Source organism: Nannobrachium achirus, assembly GCF_963921795.1.
Source record: "Nannobrachium achirus genome assembly, chromosome: 13".
NCBI classification, from domain to species: Eukaryota; Metazoa; Chordata; class Actinopteri; order Myctophiformes; family Myctophidae; genus Nannobrachium; species Nannobrachium achirus.
In genome coordinates, this window is record NC_137833.1 from 49,188,426 (window position 1) to 49,214,565 (window position 26,140).

Here is a 26,140-nt window from a genome sequence, read left to right on the forward strand (position 1 = left end):
AGAGATCAGCTCAATTTAACCAATTCTAGATCATTCATTCACAGTGAAAAAATAAATAATAAACACATTAAAGGCAGGTGCCTCTTATAGAAAATAGACGATTCACAAGCTGTGCCATGTTGTGAACTTGTAGATGGGGTATTGTGCGGTGTGGAATACAACAAAGACATATACTGTATATCAGGGATCTTCAACGTTTTCAGGCCAAGGACCCTTTAGTAGAGAGAGAGATGAAGCAGGGACCCCCATAACCTTTTCATAGATTCCATATAGTTTCATAGTTTGAAAGCACAATCATCGTGTATTTTGGATCCATGTCAATCTGTGTTTTCATATATTCAACCACTTGAACCGTCAATAAAAAAACTTGGCCTTTCACTCTGCACTTAGTCTGCACTTTTTTCCCTCTACACCAAACCCCTTTGCCGAAAATAGCCGATCTACAAACTCACAACACCTCGTAGCGCGAGGCGTTGTGAGCTTGTAGATCTGCTGTTTTTGGCTAAAGTTCTCAGGATGTGGATGCTAGGGTTCAAGTGGTTAATATAAAGATTTGGAGGACCCCCTGTAGTAACTCGGAGGACCCCCTAGGGGTCCCGGACCCCCTGTTGAAGACCCCTGATATATACTATGCATAAACCCGGATTGGTAATACAGAAAATACCTCCATTATTGAATAATTATTCCATAGAAATAATGAAAGCACCAGCTACATATCATGAGAATCACATCTATGTCAAACTGTTTCCATTCATTATGCAGCATTGTTGTGCGACACAACTATTGGGGAATAGAAATGGTGAATCATTTCATGATATTAATGTGAGACCTAGGTTCCTTGAGCGGGGTTCCAAATGGACCCTTACAGTTTTGTAACTCTGAGAGTGTACAAATGTAACCAAGTGGATCCGTTTGGGTCCTGTACAGTGCACATTGCTCCCAGACGTTCAGTCAAAACAAACAAAGATTGGACTTTCCTACTGTACCTTCCTTGTATAAATACAACTGGCAGTTTGATTTAAGCTTCAAAGGGCAGATAGATAGATTTTAGGTTTCAAGCATTCTCTAAGCAAAGTATATACTTGATCGTACAAAATATGGCTGCAGATATAAAAATGTTGTTCTGCATTGGACTTGTTTTCACATTAACAGGTAAGTGGTCTCATGTTGAAGGTCTCATCAAGGATCTTATATTTTGCTTACGCTGTTTACTGCAAGTTCAAAATTCACTTGAACTAAACAGTGGGAGCGTAATACAAGCGGTGTGGACTACTGGACTTTATTGTTTTCTTCTTTGTGTATATCTTTTGTTTGTCCTGCAAGACACTAGATACTGTACTACAGTGCAGTGGTTCTCAAAGTGTGGTCCGGGGACCCCAAGATGTCCTTGAGGGGGTTCCAGGGGGTCCACAGCCAAATGGGAAACCGTTAACCACGCTGATTCTGCTATACTTGGGCAATATGAAAATAGGACAAGCTCACAACATGTTACAACGAAACCTGTTGTTGGTGAGCTTGTAGATGTCTTTGTATACTGTTTTCGAAACATTTGAAAAATTGAGGAAAAACTCAAATCTTCTCTTATGGGGCACCAGGCACAAAATATTTTCAGAAAGGGGTCTGCGGCCATTTGGCCAAATACATATGAATTTGGGTCCTTGACATGAAAATGTTTTTCGAGCTGCTGCTACGGTGGATGCATGCATACTGTACATGCACTATGTCTCTTAAACCACTTGTTCTCAAAGTGGGTACCCCCAGGGGTCCTTGAGTGAGTTCCAAGGGGTCCCCAGATAAATGACTGATAGTTAGGAACCAAATTAATGGACCCTTATTTGGCTGTAACTCAGTTATGGTGGTCCATGGTCTAATGTAGGGGTTCTCAAAGTGTGGTCCAGGGACCCCTAGGGCCCATACACAACAGCTAATTTCTAAAGAAATATTGATACTCTTTGAAAATGTTTGAACATTTTTAAGATTTTTAACACCACAAATCTTGTATGGGGGTCCTTGGCACAACAGTTTTTCAGGTGGAGGGGGGGGGGGGGTCTGTGGCCAAAAACAAAATTAATTTAGGAGTGCTTGACATGAAAATATTTGAGAAGCTCCATCTTAAACCAGTGGCTCTCAACCTTTTCAGGCTGTGACCCCCAAAGTAATCATATTTTAACTGGCGACCGCCACGAGCACTAAGAGTTGAGGAATTACATTTTGTATAACACGGTTCGAGGCGTTGTGAGCATGTAGATCGGCTATTTTCACAATTTCTGCCTCTAATATTTGACAATTTGGTTTAATTTAGAAATGTGTAGATACCTTCTATACAAAACGTTATGTTGGTCTGTTTACTGTTGAGTGAGAAAACAATATTGCACATTAAGTTAATCATCTGGGGACCCCCCAAAATGGTCCTCAACCCACAGGTTGAGGACCACTGTCTTAAACAACAGGTGTCTTACCTGGTAATGTAGAACAAAGGCATCAGTGGGGGCAGTGGTGAAGGTAATGGTCGCTGTGTGGTTGTGCTCTCTTTGTGGGTCAGGCGTGGGCAGGTCTGGCCTCATCGGGAAGAGCCACAGCGGAGGCAAAGATGACCCGGTGCTGCAGTACGTGGTCAACAACTCCCTGAGAGAGCATCCCGTCCTGACCAAACTGAAACAGGTGAGAATGGACATGAACAATGGCAACATTCAGAGCCCTTTGCTACCGCGGATAAGACAAGTGGTGGAAAAAAGTACTCAAATGTTTTAGGACAACTTCAGTTTTTTACAACAAGGGTTCATATTTTAGATTGTAATTAGAGAAAAGAAAAAATGAGTGTTAAAATGTTTTCATTTACTACTTTCTATTATTATTTTTTTTGCCATTTTAGTATTTTGATTTCAGTGGGTGGAGGCATGCGTACAAGTGGCTATGTATTTTTAAACACAATAAGCCGGCAATTTACTATTTACACCAGCCCCCATAAGTCACATCTGCTCATGAAAGATTGCGGTGAATCTTGGGAATGGGCTTCATAATCAGAAGCCCCAACCTGGGGGCATGCATGCAAATCAAAATAATTAAAATCACTAAAATGCCGGAAAGAAGTAAATGAAAACATTTTAACACTCATCTTTTCTTTTCTCTAATGACTATCTAAAATATGAACCCTTGTTGTAAAGAAACTATTAAGTGAAAGTATCAACACTGCAATGTAGAAATACTCTGTTACAATTGGTCTGGAATTCAAAATGTACTTGAATAAAAGTACAAAAGTAGTCTATGGGTATCAAAAATGAAGTACCAAAAGTAGAAAGTACTCATGCAGAATGTCCCATTTCACAAGTTTCCAACTGGGTATTAAAAATAAATCCTTATAGATCGGCTATTTTCAAATGGCAGAAATGTATAAAAGGCTGAAGTGGTTAATGTATGTATGTTTTGTAATAATAATCAAAATCTACAAAGTAACTAGTTACTAACATTTTTAACTAATTGTAGTGGAGTAAAAAGTAGGCCTACAATAAGTATAAGCATTGGAAATAGGAAATACCTCAATGTTGTACTTTAATTTTTCTCTAGTACTTTAATTACACCACTGGAGTGTCGTTTGGTGGGTAGCAATAGGCTCTATGCATATACGCCATTTTGTTCTACTTCCGGGTGTCTTTCGACTTCCTTCACAGGTGTTACTGATGATACTAATGAAGGGTCTGTTTGATTTATTGTACAGTGGTTCTTTAATTTCAAGGACCCCCATAACTCTGTACAAATGGAATCAACAAATGGAATCAAATGGACCCTTGTTGGTCCATTTGCTTCCATTTGTACACTGTCAAGAGTTACACACCTGTATGGGGACATTTGGAACCCACTCAAGGACACTTTGAGACCCACTGGTGTAGCAGAGTGTTTCCAGTGAGCCAACATGCGCAATATCAGCACCCTGACTCTGTTTGACCAGAATGGAACAGACCCTTCATTAGTATCATCGGTAACACCTGTGAAGGAAGTCGAAAGACACCCGGAAGTAGAACAAAATGGCGTATATGCATAGAGCCTATTGCCACGCCCTAGCATTCACATTTAACCAGAAATTCAGTTCAAAGCTTAATTTAGCTGAGCCTGGGAGGGACAAATAATTAGTATGACACTCTTCATGAAATCCCTCTATTGGGCATGTTATTATAAGTAAATAGGTCTATATATATATATATATATATATATATATATATATCATTTTAGCAGATCTACAAACTCGTCAACATTTTTTAAGTGGTTAAATTATTGGAGCTTTCTCTATCTCTATCTGCTCTCTATGGCTTGGATTGCCTGGGTAACAGTTATTCTGGGTTTAAGTGTTGCACATTTTCACCACTGGAGTGCAGCACAGTGCCATTGTAAGCTATAGTAGCCCAGTAGGCTACATTGACGTTCGTAGTTGGATGCAATTTTTATGTCTGTAACTTTATCTGTGTTCTACTTCTTAATCAATTATACACTAATTAAGGTTGCATTCCAAATGTCAGGGTGCTAAAATGGCTGATATAGGCCTATATATGTAGGCCTATATTATAAGATAGGCCTAGCCTACTACAACTAAATCACTACCAATGCCCTCGAGTCATTGCACATTGTAGCACTGCACTGTGTAGCCTAGCTAGCCTACTACTCACCCAATAATGAATTGTTTCGAGTCGACTATCTATGAAAACTTTCCCCGGTGAACACACATGGGCAGCTGGGTGTAGGGGCACACAAAGACAGGTGTGATTAATTAGGCATAGTTTTGAGGAAAATGACATTTTTGCCAATAAGTCAGCTCCTTGTGAGACTGCAGTCCACCTCTGGTAAAATGATCTAAAATCGCCTGGAAAGGCGGTTCCCGCCCCTTTTATGGTAGTGTTAAACACACACACACACACACACACACACACACACACACACACACACACAAAAACAACAAGACAGTAGCCTAGACACTAGTGTTTAATAATCATAATAATTATCGTTTGGATCAGTTTAAACATTTTCCTGAAAACCTTAAAAAATGACTTAGGCCATTAGTTTATTAAAGATATTGTAAACAAATTGGGCCCCTTTCTTACTTCCTTCACAGGTGTTACCAATGATAGGCGGTTTATGGCTCTCTTCCATTCTGGTCAAACAGAGTCAGGGTGCTGTCTGATATTGTGCATGTTGGCTCACTGGAAACACTCTGCTACACCAGTCAGTGGGTCTCTAAAGTGTCCTTGAGGGGGTTTCAAATGGCCCCAGTCTTGTAACTCTGAGAGTGTACGAATGGAACCAAATGGACCGGTACAGGTCCATTTGGTTCCATTTGTACACTCTCAGAGTTATGGTGGTCCATGGTCCTTGAAATCAAAATGTTTAAGAACCACTGTGCTACACTAAATGGAACAGTCTTAATCAGAATCATTGGTAACACCTGTGAAAGAAGGAGGCCACAATTTCTTTACAATAGAGGGTATGCGTGTGTCATCGTCATCATACCCGGAAGTTATGCGAGAGCGCCTTGGTTTACGAGGCTAGGAGCGCCTACTGAGAGGCAAAAAACTACTTTCTGGAATTCTGGCCTAGACAGCCCATACATCCAAACAGAAAAGTCCTATCTGATTGCATTAAATCACTTCATTCACTTCATGCATGCGCATACCCTCTATATGGCTGCTGTGCACAGAGCTGTGTTAAGCAGGTCGAGTTGGCAAAGAAATTTAAATTGTTTAGCCCTATAATTTAGGCTACTGACACAGGTTTTGTGGCAATTTGTGGCAATTGTAGAAATATGAGTCCTTAAATGTCAAAACAATAAATAACAAATAAACAGGAAGATTATGACACTAGTTTGGCAGGCAGAAAGGCAGATCCATGAGTTTCATGAATCTGTCTCATTTCTCACTGGTGTAATTTGAGATGGTCTGCAGAACCACCTATAATTGGGATTATTGGGCCTATTATAAACCTGTCTCTTGCTATGTTGTTCCATTTCAGAGAACGCTTGAGGACGAATGGAGTAGAATGCTTGTTGCCAGTGAACAAGCCCAGCTTATGGCAAATCTCATGAAACTGATCAATGCCAGTAAAGCCATCGAAATAGGTGAGAATATATACGCCAAACGCCATGAGCTCAACATGAAACGATATGGAGGAAAGGTAACCTCGCCTACCAGTCTTTCTGGGGGAAAGCCTGTTGTTCGTTCACAACAGACCGTTTGGTTTCCGCCTAAAGCGCGGAAACCACTAGAAGAAGCGGCGTTGCTTTGATTTAGTTCCCCTTGTCTGTTTCCCCAATCACTATTAAAATGCTCGAGAAGCCTAGTGCAGTCTTGCCAGTCGCTATGAGTTGGACTAAAAGATCACATACCAAACGAATTTATCGAAAGCAAAACTACGCCGCATCAAGGAGTTTATTAGGTAGGCCCTAAAACTATGTCCTTGGGTGCAGGGGAATATTTTGGGTTAAAACTGAATCCGGTTGATAGTTCCGGCCAAAGTGTAGTCCGTCTAGGACTACAACATGACGTAAAGTGGTTTCCGCTCCCGACCGGATCAAACCTCGTAAAGTGAAGTGATCCCAGACTAGAGGAAAGGTACCCCGGAGGAAATTCAAATACCGTATTTTCCGGACTATAAGGCGCACTTAAAAGCCTTTAATTTTCTCAAAAAACTACAGTGCGCCTTATAGTCCAGTGCGCCTTATATATGGATCATTCATTGACATTGACATTCCCTTTAGCACAGCTCCATCTGTTTGATGCATAACGCAACGGTAGCGTCTATTATGTGCGCCTTATAGTCAGGTGCGCCTTATATATGAAAACAGTTTGAAAATAGACCATTCATTGACAGTGCGCCTTATAGTCAGGTGCGCCTTATAGTCCAGAAAATACTGTACTTCAAATGCCACACAGCTTTTACATGATAAAATAACAATCAGTGAGTGAACTAAATGTGTTTGTATGCTGCAGGGATGTACACTGGATATAATGCACTAAACATGGCACTGGCCATGCCAGAAAATGGACGTGTTGTGGCCTGTGAAATAGAAGAAACATATGTGGACATCGCCAAACCATTCTTTAAAGAGGTGACAACTTTTTTTTTTTTTTTTTTTTTAATTCATAGTATATATTGATATGTCGCAATATGTATGTTCTCTTTTTCAGTGGTTCTCAAAGTATGGGAAATGATTTTGGGTTCAGGTTAAAAAAAAGAGCAGTGTAACAACATGGCAGCCTAAGCAAATCAAATTAATAACAGGTGTGTTATATTTATGTGTGCATAGACAGTAGTTAGCAGTATTGTCAATGCATTATCACACCTAAATCTTACACAAATGCCCCAGTATAAAGTATATGATTATAGCAGCATTGCATCGCTTACATCGCAGTGTGCTATTTATGAGGTCAGTCTTTTTCAGCATGCTATGTTTTGCAGTATTCCTGTCAGTGTAAGGTAACTAATCATGTAGTCAAGTACTGTACTTAAGTACATTTCTTACGTATTTTTACTTTACTGGAGTATTTCCAATTTTCAGTACTTTTACTTCTACTCCACTGCATCTCAGAGGCAACTCTTATAAGATTATAACCGCCGACCCGATATGCCCATTTGTAGGCATATATAGACTAGAGATCCAGTTGTCCATTCCGCTGATCCAACCGATATGCCCATACTGTATAGGCATATGGGCAAATGGCTATATGTTGATGACATCAGGGATCTCAATAAATTGACAGTGTAAACAGTTTGATAGTATTTTCAGTCAGCTAGATAAGAAGACACATCAGTGTGTCCACACTGGAGAAAAACCCTTTGTCTGTAAATAGTGTGACAAGGGTTTCAGTCAGTTGAATCACCTGAAGACACACCAGCGTGTCCATACTGGAGAAACCCCCTTTGTGTGTAAACAGTGTGACAAGGGTTTCAGTCAGTTAGGGACTCTGAAGAGGCACCAGCGTATCCACAGTGGAGAAAAACCTTTCTGTTATAAACAGTGTGAAAAGGGTTTCAGTCTGTTAGGCGCCGTACAGACATTTGCGTGAAACATCTTCTCCGTATCGTCTGAGAATGGCCACTGGGAGCGCCGTACTAATGCATTGTCAATGGAAGGTTGTTTGGTGTTTTGTCGTTGCCGTGTCTCTTGGCCAAAAGACAGGCTGCGGTTGAGCTAGAGACACGGCAACGACAAAAAACCAAACAACCTTCCATTGACAATGCATTAGTACGGCGCACCCAGTGGCCATTCTCAGACGATACGGAGAAGATGTTTCACGCATATGTGTGAGTCGAGTGCATCTCTCCACTCCGACATGTCTCCTTTCCGACATGTCTCCATTCCGACACTAACCCTATCTCTAACCCTAACCCTAAACCTTAGGCCCATGGGAGTGTCGCCACTCCGACAATAAGAAGTCAATTTCGGAGTGGCGACATGTCGGAATGGAGAGAGCCTCCCGTGTGAGTCCAGCCTTAAGTAACCTGAAGAGGCACCAGCATGTCCACACCACATAAGAGCTCCAATCAGTTAACATATTCTGATGACAAACCATCATCTCCACACTTCACTAACTGAGTTGTCCACCAGATGGTGCTGACCACTCAGGCCAAGCTTAAGCAGAACAAAACAGGATGATACAGGCGGCTCACCTTATGCACAACTCTAGTTTTCTAGGTTGGCAGTCTCTCGAGCCAGACAACTCTTCCACAGAGTTCGAACGCTACACATTCTGTTACTTCACCTGAAGGTTTCAAACAGAAGATGAGCTGCTTGTCATTTCTAAAATCTTTAGATTTTATATGTTTGAATTTTTGTTTCGGCTTTGTAGCAAGCTAGGTAGGTTTCGACTGCTTTAACTTATTTACACCACTGAAAAGTTGAAATGATGGCGTGGGGAAGTTGTAGTTTCCAGTGCTACCATTTTGAGGAGGAAGCATTTGAAAAATCTTTTCCTTTCTCATAAATGACATTTCTCAGCTTACTTCTGGGTTGGGTCGTTCTGTCTGTGAATTATCAGTTATCTCCATACATGGACTTCGCGCTCATACGGACACTCATACGTAGGGACCTACACACAAAGCCAGACAAAGGAGCGGTTAGTACCACTCAAAAAATAAAATGCTAAACCTGCACTTACGCAGGAAACCGGGTTCAAATCCGGGGATAGAAGAGGTTACATAGTGCTGTTTTAATAATAATAATAATAATCACAATCTGCAAAGTAACTAGTGACTAAAGTTTTCTAAATATCTGTCATGGAATAAAAAGTACAATACCAGTAAGATGCCTCAGGGCGACAAGTTTTAGGGCGAGGTTGCGCCATGTCTTGGCCATCTGGCCAAAGGGATTTGGTTCCCCTGGCATCACAGGGATCTCCATATCTCCATATATGGGCATAAAAGGGATGTGTCAGGGGAACCACAGTGTCAGGCATTACCAGCTGTGCCGGTTCTGACAGTAAACTGCGGCTTACGGTCGCAATTAGCCTCTGAGATGTATAGTGTGGTAAAGGATAAAGTATTCAAAAAATGGAAATACTAAAAGTACCTTCAGAATTGTACTTCGGTGCAGTACTGGAGTAAATGTATTCGGTTACCTTTCCACCGCTGTCACGAGCAGAGACAGACTGATTGTTTTCTGTCAAAGTAAATCCATGGAGGAGAACAGGATGTATCGTCGCTGTCGGGCAGAGACCTTGTATCTCCACGTTAAAGATTTTTAAACTAATAAAGCTCCAACATCATGGCTTTGTCCGGGACTAAGCGTCCAAGACAAAGCGCCCTGATGCGTGGCCTACATCTGGCCTACATCATCTTGGCACAAAGCGCTCAAAGTTTGTTGTACGCCCAGGGTCACATTGGCCAAGCTTCGGGGAACTCATAAATAGCACTGCTCACTTCACACTAGGTGTGATTCTTTTACAGTTTACAGTTTACAGTTTAGGGATTTAGCAGACGCTTTTAATCCAAAGCGACTTACAATAAGCAAATAAACATCACAATAATAAACAAGATTAAGTGTCAGTACATCAACAGCAACATAACAAATGTAAATGAATATATATATCTAGAAAACAAAAAACAAAAAAACGATATAATCCGTAAAAAAAGGTTTCTAAAAACCTAAAAACAAATGCTAACTAGCTTCATGTATGGTCATTGATTTTTCCAGTAGTGCTAAGGGTTTAGGTGGAGTCTGAAAAGGTGAGTCTTTTAATAGCCAACTCTAAAATCTAAAATGACAGATGCTTTCCTGGTTTTAATGGGTTAAAATAGTAGATTTGCTATTTTAATCTCTAGAAAATAACAAGAAAATTACTATTTTTGGACATACGAGGTTACTACCCAAGAGTGACGTACGTACTATCTACGAGCTGTCAGTCTGTGTAACTGCTGGGGGCGGGGGGTGTTATCTGGTCAGGAGACTGTGTCAGGTAAAGATGCAGAGCCAAGCAGCAGCAGCAGGATCAATGCTCATCTACGCCCGTTGCCTATAAACGTCCTCATCAGTGTTGGCACATTTTGCAAGAGAAACAAGCAGTCAGGTCTACAAAAACGAGCCCAAAAGAAGGACAGTGGTTCTCAACGTGTGGGTCAAGACTCCCAGGGGGTCCCCACATTATTTTGGGGGGTCCCCAGATGATTAGCTTAGTGTGAAACATTGTTTTTTTACAGTAAACAAATTAACACAAAGTTTAAGTGTATAGAGGGTATCTGCACATTTCTAAAGTGACAATTTAAGACATTTCAATACCTCTAAGATGACAAAATGTTCAAATATTAGAGACAAAAATTTTGAAAATAGCCGATCTACATGTTGCGAGGCGTTGTGAGCATGTAGATCTGCTATTTTCACAATAGAACCGTGTTATACAAAATGTAATTCCTCAACTCTTAGTGCTCGTCAGGATGGTGGGGTCCCCAGCTAAAATATGATTATCTTGGGGCCTGAAAAGGTTGAGAACCACTGCAGTAGGAGGAACGCACACAGTGCAGAGTTCGAGTTACGTGGGTGCCAGTGGGGTCTTAGCTCCCATAGTTAAAGTCTGGGACCCCATAGTCAACAACCCCCTTTGGGGTCTCTTTTTTTCTAAGTGTGTTTTTTTTTTTTTTTTTCTCGTTTTTTTTTATTTTTTATGTTCCATTGGAAGAATTTATATTATTTATGTTAACTAGATATACTAAATAAACATGTTAGACAGTAAGACTGAACAATGACATCACACCGTTTAATCCTACTATTCATTTTATTATTATAAATCAGGCGCATTTAATGTGGGGTGTGAGTCTTCCTTTACCGTCCGGGTTATAACACACTCGCTGCAATGGTTCCTACCTTTCCCCCAGGGCCGAGGAGGCCCTGGATGCAGACCTACCCAGCTGCGTGGTCTCGCCATGGCCTGGGCATAGGCTAAGCTAGGAACCACAGCATCGAGTCTTTGCACTTCTAGCCACGGCCCGGACGGCAAAGGAAGGCGGACACGCCGGACAGCAACAAAAGACAAAACAACCAAACAAAACAACGCTGTCTTAGCAAGACTGTAGCCTTAGTGTGCCTGTGCCCGTGACAATGTTTTTTTTAGTAAATAAATATGAACCCGACCCGCCTTGTTTTGAGAAAGAAAAATACCCATTTTAGCCGACTTTATGCTACCAGAACGGGAACTTTTGGCTGGATGGCTCAGAGCTCAGATCATCAGATGGAGGAATTGGGAACTGGAGGCTGAGCAATAATGGTGAGTTAATATGAACAGAAAAGACTGCCTGGAGTTGTCAACATAGCCAATGTGAAGCCCGAATTAATATTGTGAAAGGAAAAATATGATTTAATATAGGAAATACCCGTTTTAGCCGACTTTATATCCGCGAAATACCCGATTTAATATGATTTAATATAGGAAAGTACCCGTTTTAGGCGACTTTATATCCGCAATTACCCGCCGATTTTTTTTCGCCGCCGCCGCTATTCTGGCGGCGCCTTCGGCGCCGCCAGAATAGGGCTCCCATAGCTCTGTGGGAATAACTCGATCACTGACACAGTGCACACACATACACGCACACACACTCTATTTGAAAATAGCCGATCTACAAGCTCACAATTTGGGCTGTCCTTGACATGGACATTTTGAGAACCGCTGATTTTAAACAACATTTAGGACCAACGACACATTAGAAACAGGCCTTTCACAGAAGACTTTGCTGAACAAAAACAAGCCGCACCCTGACAAGCACTTGGGATTGCATGGGGTTGAGGCATAGAATTGTGTAGGACTCGATTCCACAGCTAAATATTGTGAAAATAGCCGTTCTACAAGCCAAAGTCGATTATAATAAGCGGACTTGGCAACACTGGACTCCTCTTTGAATGCCATTAGAAGCTGTGAACGCCTAAAAAAAGAAATACACACACACCACAAATGTCTTCTTCTTTTTACCACTCTGTTCCTTAATTTATTTTTTTCTCTGCTGCAATTAGGCTGGAGTCGAGGGTAGGATTGATGTCCGGCTGCAAGCAGCTACGAAAACACTGAGTAAGTGCCTTTATTTTACAAATGCTGATCATTAAAGTCAGTGTGAATGACATTTTGTGGCTAAAACAAAAGAAGAAACAGAATAAATTAAACACGGCTAATCTTTGCTATACAGCAGTGGTTCTCAGTTCTCCCCCCCCCCCCCCCCCACCACTTACCTTACCCCCTTGGTGCTCACTTCTCGCCTGTTTAGGGGAGAAGTGATAACTACCTCCTTCTCTGGCCTCCTGAAAGGTGAGTTTTCAGGGCAGTTTTGAAGGATGCCAGCGAGCTACATGTTTTAAGGGAGGTAGTCAAGGAATTCCACACCTGGGTGGCAGTGTTGTAGAACGAGAATGTACCCATATTTGTCTTATGGGTTTGTGTTATCAGATCATTGTGTGGATCATCATTAAGGGTCCTGCTTAACCTTCCCTATCAGACTCACCTCTCACCGCTACTCACCAGTTAAGAGTGGGGTGGCTCAGAGTAGATGACAGAGTACAGCAACTTGCAATGGGCCTGGTGTACAAGATACACTACACCACTATGATACCCAAGTACCTGTCAAAATACTTTATAAATGTTAAGGATGTCCATAATTACAACACCAGAGGCAGTGCCACAGATCACTTTCAACCCAGAGTCAAAAACAACAAAGGGTCAAACTCGTTCTTCTGCTATACCACCAAAATGTGGAAAGCCTTACCGAAGGCCATAAAGGAGTGTGGATCCCTAGCATCCTTTAAAATGCCCTGAAAAACCACTTACAGGCAGCAGCCGTTAGCAACTGCAAATAAACAAACCCAGCCCAGCCCTACCCTCCCCTGCCCCTTCTTTGTATACTTACTGTTTGATTAGACTTACTGTTTTCTTTTTTTTTTGTTCTTTCATTTTATTTTATTTACATATCTACTGCATAGTACTGTGTTCTATTCGTCTGTCATTCAATGTTATATGAGATACTTAAATGGTTTCCTGTGGAAATAAGCTTAGTCTTTTCTAGGATCTCCTTTTAGTAGACCTTGTACCAGTGAACTGTACCATCATGAAACTGTACCTTTTCCTATGCAAACCTCTAATAAAGTCTTCAATCAATCAATCAATTGAATCCAGTCAGGAGAGACTACCCATTTATCAGCTTCAATTTTGTGTTTCAGTTCCAATGTTGTCAGCTAATGTATTTGCGTCATCACTGCCCATTTCTCTATGACCCTGTATCAGTTCTCTCTCCTGATTAGAAAGGTGTTATCCTGACCTTAGAATGCACTTTCTGTTTACTAAAGAGCTGGAGAGACAGGAGCCCCATTTCCATGGTAGGGCCGACCCAGAACTAGAACCGGAACCTTTCAGAACCAAGAACTTTCAAGAACCGCTTACGTTTCCATATAGAACTAACTGGGAAGGTGAGCACCAGCGTTGATGGCCCCGCCCATAGGTTCCCAGAACTCAAGTTTAGTTCTACCTCAGGAGCAGGACCGAGAAAAGGTTCCAGGAACCTCGTCTGAAACCGGGCCGTGTGCAATGGAAACAAAACCAGAACCAAAAAAACAGGTTCAGGTTCCTGAAAGTTCTGGCTCCACCTTGCAGTGGAAAGAGGGCTCGAGACTCCTGTTACTGAACAGTCTATACCAACAAGTACTATCAGATTATATAGAGAGTTATTTAACATTTATTTCAACAAAAAGATCACTTACCTTTAACAAAACACACAGTAATAATGCCCTTTTGTCATTTCATGTGTCTCTCGTTCATCAGGGGAACTCATCGAAGCCGGAGAGGCTGGGACTTACGACTTTGTCTTTATAGATGCTGACAAAGCAAACTATGACACCTACTATGAGAAGTCTCTTGAGCTTATAAGAAAGGGGGGCATCATTGCTATTGACAATGTAAGTGAACCCATCATCCATTCACACCTATAGATCCAGTTTAGCCTCCGATCGTATTGTTAACATTGCAACACATTCTGTCACATCTGTGTAGACAGATTGTTTGTATGGTAATACATTTTCAAACATTTTCAAAAGTAGTGAATATAGTGAAAATAGTAGATCTGCAAGCTCCCAACGCGCATTATGTGACACATTATGAGCTAGTAGATCGGCTAATCATTCTTGCACGTCACTGTCGTACGACGACATATAAACATCTTAGTGGTTAATCATATAAAAATAAAAAACACACCTCACGATTAGTCGATCAATCGACCAAGTAATGGATTGGATAATCCCCCCGCCCCCCCAAAAAAAAGATGTATAATTGGAGAGCCCTGCATCTGTGTTGCCTGAAAATGTTAATCGTCACTGTCGGGCAGAAACCCCGTATCTCCCAAGTTTTACATCTGTACGTTGTTTTCGTAAAGTGAAGACCTGCTTCGCCATACAAGACTGTCGCCCAAAACCAGTGAAAATAGCAGATCTACAAGCACACAACGCCTCGCGACGCGAGGCATTGTTTGCTTATAGATCTGCTATTTTCACTCTTTTAAATCATTTTTGAAAATGACAAATATAAAATGAACGGCTTCCACCCGACAACAACGTAACACAACCCTTGGTCACTTTGTCTCTGTTCCAAGGTGTTGTGGAGCGGTAAGGTGGTGAACCCCGCCCCCGACGACCTGACGTCCCAGACTCTGGACAGACTCAACAAGAAGCTCCACAAGGACCAGAGGATTGACCTGAGCATGCTGACCGTCGGCGACGGACTAACGCTGGCCTTTAAGCGCTGAATGCAACCGCAGAATGTTGATAACTCAATGATAAATACAGCATGTTGTCCCAAATAATACATTAAATCTGACAAATCACTGGTTCTCAAACGTTTCTATGCCATTGCCAAGGACCCCCAAATGAAAATATTTTGTGCCAGGGACCCCCCGTAAAGATTTGTCTTATATATTCCACATTTTTATATGTTTTTTGAAAAGTAGATCTGCTATTTTCAAATAGCCTAGTATATACTATTGGGTTAAAGTGGTTAACATGATTTGGATGCTATATTAATAATTCATCTGGGGACCCCCTGAAACCCTGGAGAAGGAAGGAAAGTCTGCAACTGTTCTTAGCTCCCAGTAGGAAAATATTTATTATTAGAGCATGACAACGTCAGACCTGATGAAGACCCACATGGGTCGAAACGTTGTCATTTTCTATTAATAAATATCTTTCTACTGGGAGCTACCGGGACTTCCTTTCCTTCTCCATCTGTGCGTATTATTGTTCACATTTTAGTTGGGATGTGCATGCATGCTTTCCTTTGGACCCCCTGGAACCGCTCCCTCAAGGACCCATGGGGGTCCCCGGACCCCACTTTGAGAACCACAATCATCAGTGAATTATGAATATTCTCTGAGAACATAATGTAAAAGTATAGTGTAGTGGCATAAATGACAACAGATCATGTGACATGAACAGAAACAGAAATGACTGTCTGATTGTTCTTCTGAGAATCAATAAAAACAATGGTTCACATGATGTGTCTGTGAGTCACTATATTTCAACAACAGATAAACAGTAGACTACAGTGACTCAGTAATCATCGGAGATACTGCACATTACAAAATAATATACATTTCTTCAACTGCATCAGCTTATTACCAATCCTCAAAAGGAGATAAGAATGTGCTGTATGACATAATGCAGGCCACTTCGCATGTGGGACAGAGTAGAGACCGAGGTTGACTTATCACTGACTGCTCTAAGTTTCATTTTCCAAATCACTCTCGGTTATATAGAAAGTGAAAGTTATCAGACGGGTTATATAAGCCCCTGTCCCGCTGTCCTGAACTGATATCATATCAGGGTAATACAATTTGCCGAAAGCCAGCAGACTAAGTTCTCTTTTTAGCCAGACAGGTGTATTTCTTTTTTAAATTAAAAAGCACACTTTAATATGAGGTAAGTTCTGTAAGAGATGATCAAATTATGTTTGTGTGTGCATTTGTACTTATAAATCGTATAGTTGTGCATGATTCTTGTTCAGTTAATTACCATTTTTGGACATTTTAATATAGCTATATGACAGAAATGTATAAAAAGAAATGTCTCAGAACTGTGTTATAAGAATTGTATGATATGCCATTAGAATTGTGCTTTTACAGTAAAAAACTAAAACAACCACAGCCTTTATTTTTGTCTTAAGATTAGATTTCCTTAAAATCTTAAAAAGAACTGTATAGCATTCATATCTGTTATTGCAACAGCACTTTAAGGCAGTGGTTCCCAAACTTTTAGCCCGTGACCCAAAGGAGAAATTAGACTTTTGCCCGGGACCCAAACTAGTGAAAATAGCAGATCTACAATCTCACAACAGCTCAGATCAGTTATTTTCACTACTTTTTAAACATACTGTATATTTTCTAATTCATGGAATTTCTTTAATAGATTTTTCTTTTATTTATTCATAAACTTACTTAGAATAATCTTATTTTTTTATCATGAAAGATTTAGCTTTTTTTTGGTAATGTTTTTTATTTTTTAATGTTTTGAAATGTAAGAAACCAAAAATTAAGGGACCCATACAAATGTCACCCAGTGTTTGGGAAGCTGTGCTTGAACTCTATTCAAAGCAATAGGATTTCCTTCCAAAACATTTTCAGCGACTCTGACGGCGACTCAGGCATCCTGGAAAACAGGTTGCAGAAGCTCGAGTGCCATTTCACCTGGGGCTTACACCAGGAGGATGCTGACCTCAACTTCCTGGAGGTCAAACTCCGAGAAACCCTGGACACAGTCCGGCGGGTGGGGGACGAGGGGAACGTGTGGAGACACAGCTTCAACCTGCTGGCCTACGCCAAACACCTGAGAGGCGACGACGCCGCGGCGCTGGAGAGCTTCGAAGAGGCAGAACGACACAGCGAGCATGACGGGAATCTGTGCGTCGTCTATGGAAATCTAGCCTGGCTGCGTTATCTCCAGGGAGACGAGGCACAGTCAGCTGCATACGTAGAGAAAATAGAAAAGATCCATCAGAAGTCCCCTACAGGATCCATTTCGGCCCTGCCGAGAGAGATATGCAGTGAAAAGGCCTGGTCCTTCCTCAAGTTCTCCAAAAAGCACTACATGAGGTAGACTGACACAACGATTTATGTGACAAGTCAGTAGCAGCCTATTTGATGGTGGTGACTCAGTTAAAGGATAATTCATGTAGACACTTTTTATGGTGTGGCTCTGTAAGAGACAAGCCGTCTAGAAATAACCTTGTGAGTCTGTCTGTCTGTCAAATCTCACAAACTGCTGGGCCAATCAGTGCCTAATTCTTCTGCAGGCTACCAATAGAGAGAGAGGGGGCGTGTGTGAGGGAGAGAGAGAGAGAGAGAGAGAGAGAGAGACAGAGACAGACAGAGTGAGAGAAAGCTTGACCAGAGAGAGATGGATGGGGAAGGAGAGATGGAGGGCGAGCTCAATCAGCAAGTGGGACAGAGGGGGAGAGAGAGCCTGAATCACTCACACGGTTTTTGTGGGTTCACTGGGTTGTGTGTGTTTCGTTTCTATTCCCTACTGACTGCCAGTGTGACTGAGTTCTTATTGTCATAGTGTAGTCCTCTTTGTCTTTGTTTTTCTCTTGTCTCTTTCTTTTCTCTTTATTCGCACAGCGCACCAGGCCAGAGTAATAACTGGAACCTAAGAATCTCGGAACGTATGAACAATAACCCAGCAAATGCTGACAGTAAAAAGTGCCCTCTCCAGACCATGAATGCATTTTTTACAGTGGCGAAAGAAATGCCCTCTTTCCATGCCATAACTGAAGGCAGCGTTCAAGAGAATTCCCTTGTCCAGACTCTCCCGAACTTGAATGCAGCGTCTTATGTTGGAAGAATTGCCATATCTGTGTAGAAATCCAAGCCCTACGCTACATCTCCAGAAATGACTTGATTATGCTTATTTCAGTGTGGTATCACACACCGAAAATAGCCGACCTCCAAGCTCACAACGCGTCGCAGCGCAACGCTTTGTGAGCTTGGAGGTCTGCTATTTTCTATATTTCCACCCAAAAGGCCCCTTTAGAAGTTTCAGCCCCTGCCTCTCTAAAATTCTCTGCACGTCAGACCATATATCAGGGTTCTGACTGAACACAAAAAATAACTCAGGATTGTGTTGATCGTGTCCCAAACAACAATAAAATAAGATAGGGTTGTCCCAGGGGTGAAGTGGCCCTTTAATACCTCTGAAATGACAAATTAAACATTGGCCAAATTGTCAAATATTAGAGGCAGACATTGTGAAAATAGCAGATCTACATGCTCACAACGCCTCGCAACGCGAGGCATTGTGAGCATGTAGATCGGCTATTTTCACAATAGAACCGTGTTATACAAAATTCCTCAACTTAGTGCTCGTCAGGGTGCCTGGGTCCCCAAGGTTGAGAACCACTGGCATACACTACCTGTCTTTAGGCATTGCGTATAGGAGTAAGCAACTTGTTATTGAGCGGAATTATGGTTATAATATAGTCTTGGAAATTGGGTTAAATATTCTGGAAAGGTTTTGGAAAAGTTTTGGAAATTCATTGGTAAAAATGTGTGGGAACCCTGATATATACATTAGCCTTAATGTTGTAATGACCTATCTATCCCCTTTTGGTGTCTTCTATAAGAGCCAAGGAGTGTTTCAGTGAAGCTGTTCAGAGGGAGCCCGGGGATCCAGAGTGGAACCTGGGCTACGCCTTCTCCCTCTTCCGACTGGAGGGCCTGGAGACCCGGCAGGATTGGAGGCTCCCGTATGAAGACTCTCCTGCCGTGTGGCAGCTGAAGAAGGCTCTGGAGCTGCAGCCAGACAGCGCCATCATACGGGTCTACTTGGGCCAGAAGTGCTACAAGAACCGGAGGAACGCCGAGGCATGGAGCCACATGAGGAAAGCCCTGAGCTTGGCCCCGAACAACCTCAGCGTGGTGTTGCAGGTTTATATACAGTATATTGTTGCTGTCGAGGCAGAAAGCTCCTATATGGGCCACTTCCATATTCAAACTCTTTGTCTAAATTAATAAATGAATGCCCTAGTTGATCATGCTACAAACGACAGTGTGTCACACAAAAGTATAAAAAATAGCAGATCCATAGGCATGGATGCCTGGCGGCGGTTCGGTTCGGTTCCCGATCTGGACGACCTTTGCCGCATGTCACTCCCCATCTCTCCCCACAGTCTACTGTCCTATCCAATAAAGGCATAAAAGCCCAAAAACGAATCTTAAAAAAAAAAAAAAAAAATAGCAGATCCACAAGCTCGAAGCGGTGCGGAAAGCAAGGTGTTTTGTGCTTGTAGATCTGCTACTTTTGCATCGTTTTTATTTTTTTCCTTTTTTTTTTACATGACCTCACCTTTCCCACCGGATCGTAGTAACTTCTGTGTTCGCCGAAGCAGTTCCGTGTGTGACGCACACGGACCTGCTTCGGCGGTGTCTCACGTGGCTCAAGGTCACATGAGACGGCGTGCCTCCGTCGTCATCACAGAAAACAAGTGTTCCTTCCGCACGCGTCTCCTACGGATTCAATAATAGATTCCAGGAGGACAGCACAACAAACGTTGCGGCAAGGCGACTTGCTTGGATATTATTACAAAAAGCCCTATTTTGTACTCTGTACCAAACTAGCCAACTTTTACTTTTGGTACTTGACGCTAAAGCAAAACATTCATATCTTTTGAATACAGGACTTTTAATTGTGACAGTCTACACCGTGATGTCGTACTGTACAGTACTTCTTCCACAAATGTGTTGTTTGGGTTTCTTGAGGTGTCGAGGTTCATGAAGAAAGAGCGGCATTTCGACGAAGCCCTGGCGGCGCTGAAGACGATGCTGACCGGCGCCCCGAACTCCTCCCGTCTCCACCACGAGTTGGCCAACATCTACCGCTGGAAGGCCAGTCACCGTGGGAACCCACACGACCCGCCGTTGCTGCAGCGCTGCATCCACCACCTGGAGGAGGGAGCACGCCTCAATCCCACCTACATCTACCCACAGGTCAGACGCCAAGCCACGTCGCTTTGTTTTGGTTCCCCGTTTGTTTCCCCAATTCCTATCTCAGGGGTCTTCAACGTTTTCAGGCCAAGGACCCCTTAGTTGAGAGAGAGATGAAGCAGGGACCCCCATAACCTTTTCATAGATTCCATGTAGTTTCATCGTTTGACAGCACGATCATCAGTGTATTTTGGATTCATGTCAATTTGTGTTTTCAGATATTTAACCACTTGAACCGTCAATACTTGATACTTGATCTTTCACTCTGTACTTAGTCTGCTCTTTTTCCCCTCTACACCAAAGCTCTTTGCCAAAAATAGCCGATCTACAAGCTCACAACGCCTCGCAGCACGAGGCGTTGTGAGCTTGTAGATCTGCTATTTTTGGCTAAAGTTCTCAGAATATGGATAGAATATGGACGGTTCAAGTGGTTAATATAAAAAAGGAGAAAAAAGGTTTCTATCACTCAAAGATTTGGAGGACCCCCTGTAGAAACTCCGGGGACCCCCTAGGGGTCACGGACCCCCTGTTGAAGACCCCTGCCCTATCTAAATGCTCCGGCCAAAGTGTAGTCCACTCCCGACCGGATCAAAAGCCCGAAATTGGAAGTGATCCCAGGCTACTCGAACCCGATGTGGTTTATGGGGTTTAAAGGGGAAGACCATCCATTTTCAATATTGAACTATGTCATTAATATACCTTAGAGAAGTTGTGTGGAAATTAAAAAGAAGTTCTCCCTCTTCTGTGTTGCCTAGAACTGGAGGACTGATTTTTGGGTTTTTATTGTAAAGTACAATGTGTGATGTCATCAAGTTGTAATTTGCAATACAAACCCCAAAATCAATCCTCCAGTTCTAGGCAACACAGAAGGGGGGGAACTTTTTTTTCTATTTCCACACAACTCCTCTAAGGTATATTAATGACATAGTTCAATATTGAAAATGGGTGGTCTTCCCCTTTAAGTACTGTAAATACGTTTTTGCTTCTTTCTGTCCATTCTTGAACGAAAATGGTTGTGCTTCATTATTGTTTTGATGATGTGTGTGGAGTATGAGGTTTTCTGTGTTTTTTATTTGTTCAAGATGAATAAATATCAATCAAGATCAAAGTCATCAAACCCCACATGGTTGAGCGAAGTCCCTCAGGGCTCTATACTAGTGTAATTTCTGTTTGTTTTTTTATCGTGAGGAAAGCTTTTGCTGAAAATAGCCGATCGAAAAGCAGCTCACTCACAACAAGATGCAGGCGCGTTGTGAGCTTGTCGATGTGCCCACTGAAATGCGGTTTATTTTTAGCTCTTAAATATACACTTTTGGGGAATTTCTTGTCTGGAAACAGACATACACACATAGGGCTGTCACGATAATGACATTTTACATGACGATTCATTTTCAAATAATTGCGATTAACGATTTAATTGTGTCGTTGTCAATTACATTTCTGTTTGGCTTTTAGGCTTTGAAGTTGCACATGGCAATCATGACACATAACTTAAATATACAAAGAAATTACTGACATATTTGACACATTTATACTTAAAAAAGAACATTGAGAGTGGAAATAGCCGATCTACAAGCTCACAACTGTAGATCTGCTATTTCCACTACTTTTTGAAAGTGTTTGTAACTATATTAACATTTCTCAACATGGAAACGATTATGACGATTATGCAAAATAATTGCGATTACCTCAAATGTCACGATTAGACGATTATGTAATAATTGTGACAGCCCTATACATACACAGGATCATTATCAAGCAGTGTGTATTCCAGTGACACTATAGGCTTTCAGACGATGAAAGAATTACCCACAAAATGGATCCAATATCACCACCACGTGTTGACACCGACACAACCACATATCACTTTCTACAACACGTGTTCCTCCTCCTATCTTTAACCAGATCGAGCTGGCCGCACGCTACGCCGAGGCGAAGGACGCGAGAAAGGCCGAGGACACGTTCCGGGAGCTGTGGGCCCGCTCGGACCTGAGACCCCAGGACAGGCAGGCCTGGCACCGCATGTACGGAGACTTCCACATGTACCGGCTGGGCTCGGAGAGAGCCGCCGTGGGACACTACATGGACGGGATGAGGCTGGGGGACGTGTCCACCGAGTGGCAGCAGTGCAAGGCCAGGCTGCTCAGGGTGCTGAGCGGCAGCCGGGGCAGGGACCACGATGACCCCTATGACATCAGAGCGTTCATCCACTCCTTCAACAAAGACGTCAGAAAAAAATCCGCCACAGAGTAATCTGTCTTGTGAATGGCTTTTTTTTGTCCTTTTTTTAAACAATGATGCCTGATGTGATTCATAAATACACACATTTGCAAAACATAGCCTATACACAAACTTGCGCGCACACTTGTGCACACGCACACACACACGCACACACACACACACACACACACACACACACACACACACACACACACACACACACACACACACACACACACACACACACACACACGCACACACACACACACACACACACACACACACACAATATATATATAATTTAATATATATTTTATTTATAGTAAAACGGTGTGTTTTGCTAGTTTTTTTGCCTTAGGACAACATTATGCAGTTAGACTTGATAGGCCCCTGGGCCTTTTACTATTGAATAAATTACCCTATAGCAATCCCTAATATGGGGCGAATATTTGCCGAAAATAGCCAGAGCTACAAGCTCGTGTGTTGCAATGCATTGTGAGCTAGATTGGCTATTTTCAGCGAAGAGGTTTGGTGTAGAGAGCAGAGGCATTCAGGAAAAACTAGAGGGTGACCGCTTAAAAATAGCAAAACATTGCAGATCTACAAGCTCACCGCGTGTCACTGTGACACAGCAATTAGAATGCTCAATAAGAGCTAAGAATGGAACCACTGCCATTGCATGCTGGACTGCTCTTTTTTACATACATTCATGACTCTTAGATTATTAGGCCGCAATCAGACATACGCGTGAGACATCTTCTCCGTATCGTTTGAGAATGAGGGGAGAGTGGGAAGTCCAATGCATTTTCTATCTAAGTCACGTGGTTTCATGTCATTGCTGTGTCTCTTGCTCAACAGAAGGCTGTCTTTTGGCCAAGAGACAAGGCAACGACAAAAAACCACGTGACCTTCATTGACAAAGAATTGGATCTCCCCTCCTTTCCTCATTCTCAGACGATACGGACACGATATAGCTCTCGCAACTGTCTGTAGCGCGCCTTATGCACATAAGCCTCTTTTAACTGCATTGATGGGCCAGCACAATTAAGAATTTCAACTATGTTACTTGTAATGTGAAAATAAAGTTCTATTTTTTTAAATACAAAATGCATTTTTTTTTATGTTTTCCTATAATGACATGCCCAAAATTGGGACACCGGGCTGAAGAAGGTTCATGAATGAATAGTTACAGACAAGAACATTTCATGTGTGCATCACATGTCACATGTAGATGGATGGGTGTGGATTCAGTGCTGATCTAATATCAGATGAATCTGTACAAATGTTCTGAGGTGGAAAGAATAACAGAATTTGAGGATAAATGTGAATGGGGCGGTGACAATTCCCATCCCCTGGGACCACAAAGGACACCCCTGCCTTAGAGGAGAGGAAAAGAGGGGGCCAAGTACAGGTTCAACAAAGTGTATAGGATTTAATGTCACTTTACCTGGAGGAATGGGATATATTATTATTGAATATATTAAGGTCCCACAAGCTCCCCAAACAATTTGATTGATTAATGTTTTCACCCAAAAATAAAAAGGTTGTACCACTAATGTCAAATGAATTTAAAGTTAAAGCCACATTTATGTACACCAATGTGTACAAAACATGTCATATAGCATACTACATACAGCCTACTGACACAATTGTCAACCAGAACAAATAAAAAATGTAGGGAATAGCCTATACACCAAAGCCTGATGTCCACATAGCTTTTTTTCTATGAGAGTAAAGTGACATTCCAGCATTGTGGCTAAAAGTGGCAACAAGCCTGCAAGAGGCAATATTTACTTGTGCAAGGATGAGTTCCTGTTAAAGCAAAACGAATACTGGTTTTATGTAATAAAATTGTATGGGCTAAAATGCTATCAAATAATACGTATTATAAACAATATAATATAAAAGGCAGCCACAGCCTATATAACTGGAAAATGCAACCTATATTATTTTATCTGCATTCTGCAATGTATTGACATTAGAGAGCAATAACTTTATATAGTCTACATCTTAATATGAGACCCACTTCAATGTAACAACAACGTTATAAGCCTACTCCTGTAAGATTCTCATATTCAAACCTGCACGGGGGGGAGATTCACTCGCACCTATAGGCTGCTACGTCACTGCTGGCTGCGACAAAACCGTAATGTGTTAACCAACGGCTGATCCTAGGCATTTTCAGCACCGTGGACAGTTCCCGTTTCTGCATAGCGGGCAAGACAGCAGCGGCGAGTATATAAGAGGGCTGGAGGGCATCCTCTTGGCAACAACAACCCATCAGCCGAGGAGGAGGATGGATCAGCACAGGTTACCGCATAGAACACCTCGAGCCGAGGGCTCCCCATACAGACTGAGACAAGGCAGCGATGCCGCCGCGACCGTGAGGAGGAAGGAGCTCAATCTGAGGGCATCCGACAGGAGCCCAGACATGATGACCGCGACCACCGTGTTGTTCTCGGGGAAAACGAACGAGAAAGAGATGCTCCACGGTCTGAACGACCGCTTCGCCGGCTTCATCGAGAAGGTGCGTCACTTGGAGCGCCAGAATCACCTGCTGGAGAGCGAGATCGCGGAGATGAAGGAGAGGAGGGCTCGCTCCCCTTCCCTGGAGGAGGAGTACGGCGCCGAGCTGGAGGAGCTGAGGAAGCTGCTCCGGGACATCGCGCAGCAGAAGCTCCAGATCGAACTGGAGCACGAGAACCTGGAGGAGGAGCTGGCACAGTTGAGGGCGAAATACGAGAAGGAGGCGAGCCACAGATCGGACGCCGAGAGCGGCATCGCGATGCTGAAGAGAGACATCGGCGACGCGTACCAGGCTAAAGTACAGCTGGACAAGAAAGCCCAGGGTCTCGTGGACGAGATGGAGCTCCTGAAGAAGAGCCACGAGGCGGAGGTGTCGCGGATGCTGGCGCAGGTGGAGGAGGCGCAGCAGGTGAACGTCGGAGCGGCAGCGGCGCGCGTCGACTTTGGCAAGGCTGACCTCACTGCGGCACTCCGGGACATCCGCGCGCAGCTCGAAGGTCACGCCGCCTCGGACCTCCGGCAGGCGGATGAAACTTTCCGCTCGCAGTTCGCCAAGTTGACCGAGGCCACCGAGAGCCGGCGGGAGGCGATGAAGGCGAGCCAGCGGGAGGTGCAGGAGTGCAGGAGGCACCTGCAGGCCAAGAGCGTCGAGCTGGACTGCAACACAGGCACGAGGGACGCGCTGGAGCGGCAGCTCCGAGAGGTCGAGGACCGTCACGGTGAAGACATTCTTCATTATCAGGTAAGAGTCAGTGGTGGGAAAAACTAGGCTACTCACATTTTTGACTTAAGTAAAAGTATCAATACTACAGAAATGTAGAAATACTCTCTGTTACAAAGTCCGGAATTCAAACTTTACTTGAGTAAAAGTACAAAAGTATTGGCATTAAAATGTAGCCTACTTCAATGTACCAAAAGTAAA

General features: G+C 42.7%; 2 protein-coding genes across 2 annotated transcripts; both read left to right on the forward strand.

Annotated features, from left to right (window-relative positions):
- Nucleotides 1–992: 992 nt before the first annotated feature.
- Nucleotides 993–15,986, forward strand: comtd1 (catechol-O-methyltransferase domain containing 1). The gene is made up of 7 exons (XM_080740551.1): nucleotides 993–1,152; nucleotides 2,543–2,661; nucleotides 5,995–6,100; nucleotides 6,972–7,090; nucleotides 12,479–12,533; nucleotides 14,271–14,404; nucleotides 15,094–15,986. The coding sequence occupies exons 1-7, from the start codon at nucleotides 1,098–1,100 to the stop codon at nucleotides 15,244–15,246; spliced, it is 741 nt and encodes a 246-aa protein (XP_080596677.1). The 5' UTR covers nucleotides 993–1,097; the 3' UTR covers nucleotides 15,247–15,986.
- A 152-nt stretch (nucleotides 15,987–16,138) lies between these two features.
- On the forward strand, nucleotides 16,139–22,847 carry ifit8 (interferon-induced protein with tetratricopeptide repeats 8). Its single transcript, XM_080740552.1, has 5 exons — nucleotides 16,139–16,414; nucleotides 17,116–17,583; nucleotides 19,113–19,416; nucleotides 20,248–20,475; nucleotides 22,378–22,847. Exons 1-5 carry the CDS (start codon nucleotides 16,410–16,412, stop codon nucleotides 22,723–22,725), a joined length of 1,353 nt encoding a protein of 450 aa, XP_080596678.1. The 5' UTR covers nucleotides 16,139–16,409; the 3' UTR covers nucleotides 22,726–22,847.
- The last annotated feature ends 3,293 nt before the right edge of the window (nucleotides 22,848–26,140 follow it).

Coding starts and splice junctions, on each gene's coding strand:
- comtd1 (XM_080740551.1), top strand. CDS start 1,098: ATGGCTGCAGATATAAAAATGTTGTTCTGCATTGGACTTGTTTTCACA. Junction 7,091..12,478: donor CCAAACCATTCTTTAAAGAG/GTGACAACTTTT, acceptor TGCTGCAATTAG/GCTGGAGTCGAGGGTAGGAT. Junction 14,405..15,093: donor GCATCATTGCTATTGACAAT/GTAAGTGAACCC, acceptor CTCTGTTCCAAG/GTGTTGTGGAGCGGTAAGGT.
- ifit8 (XM_080740552.1), top strand. Junction 19,417..20,247: donor ACCTCAGCGTGGTGTTGCAG/GTTTATATACAG, acceptor GGGTTTCTTGAG/GTGTCGAGGTTCATGAAGAA. Junction 20,476..22,377: donor CCACCTACATCTACCCACAG/GTCAGACGCCAA, acceptor ATCTTTAACCAG/ATCGAGCTGGCCGCACGCTA.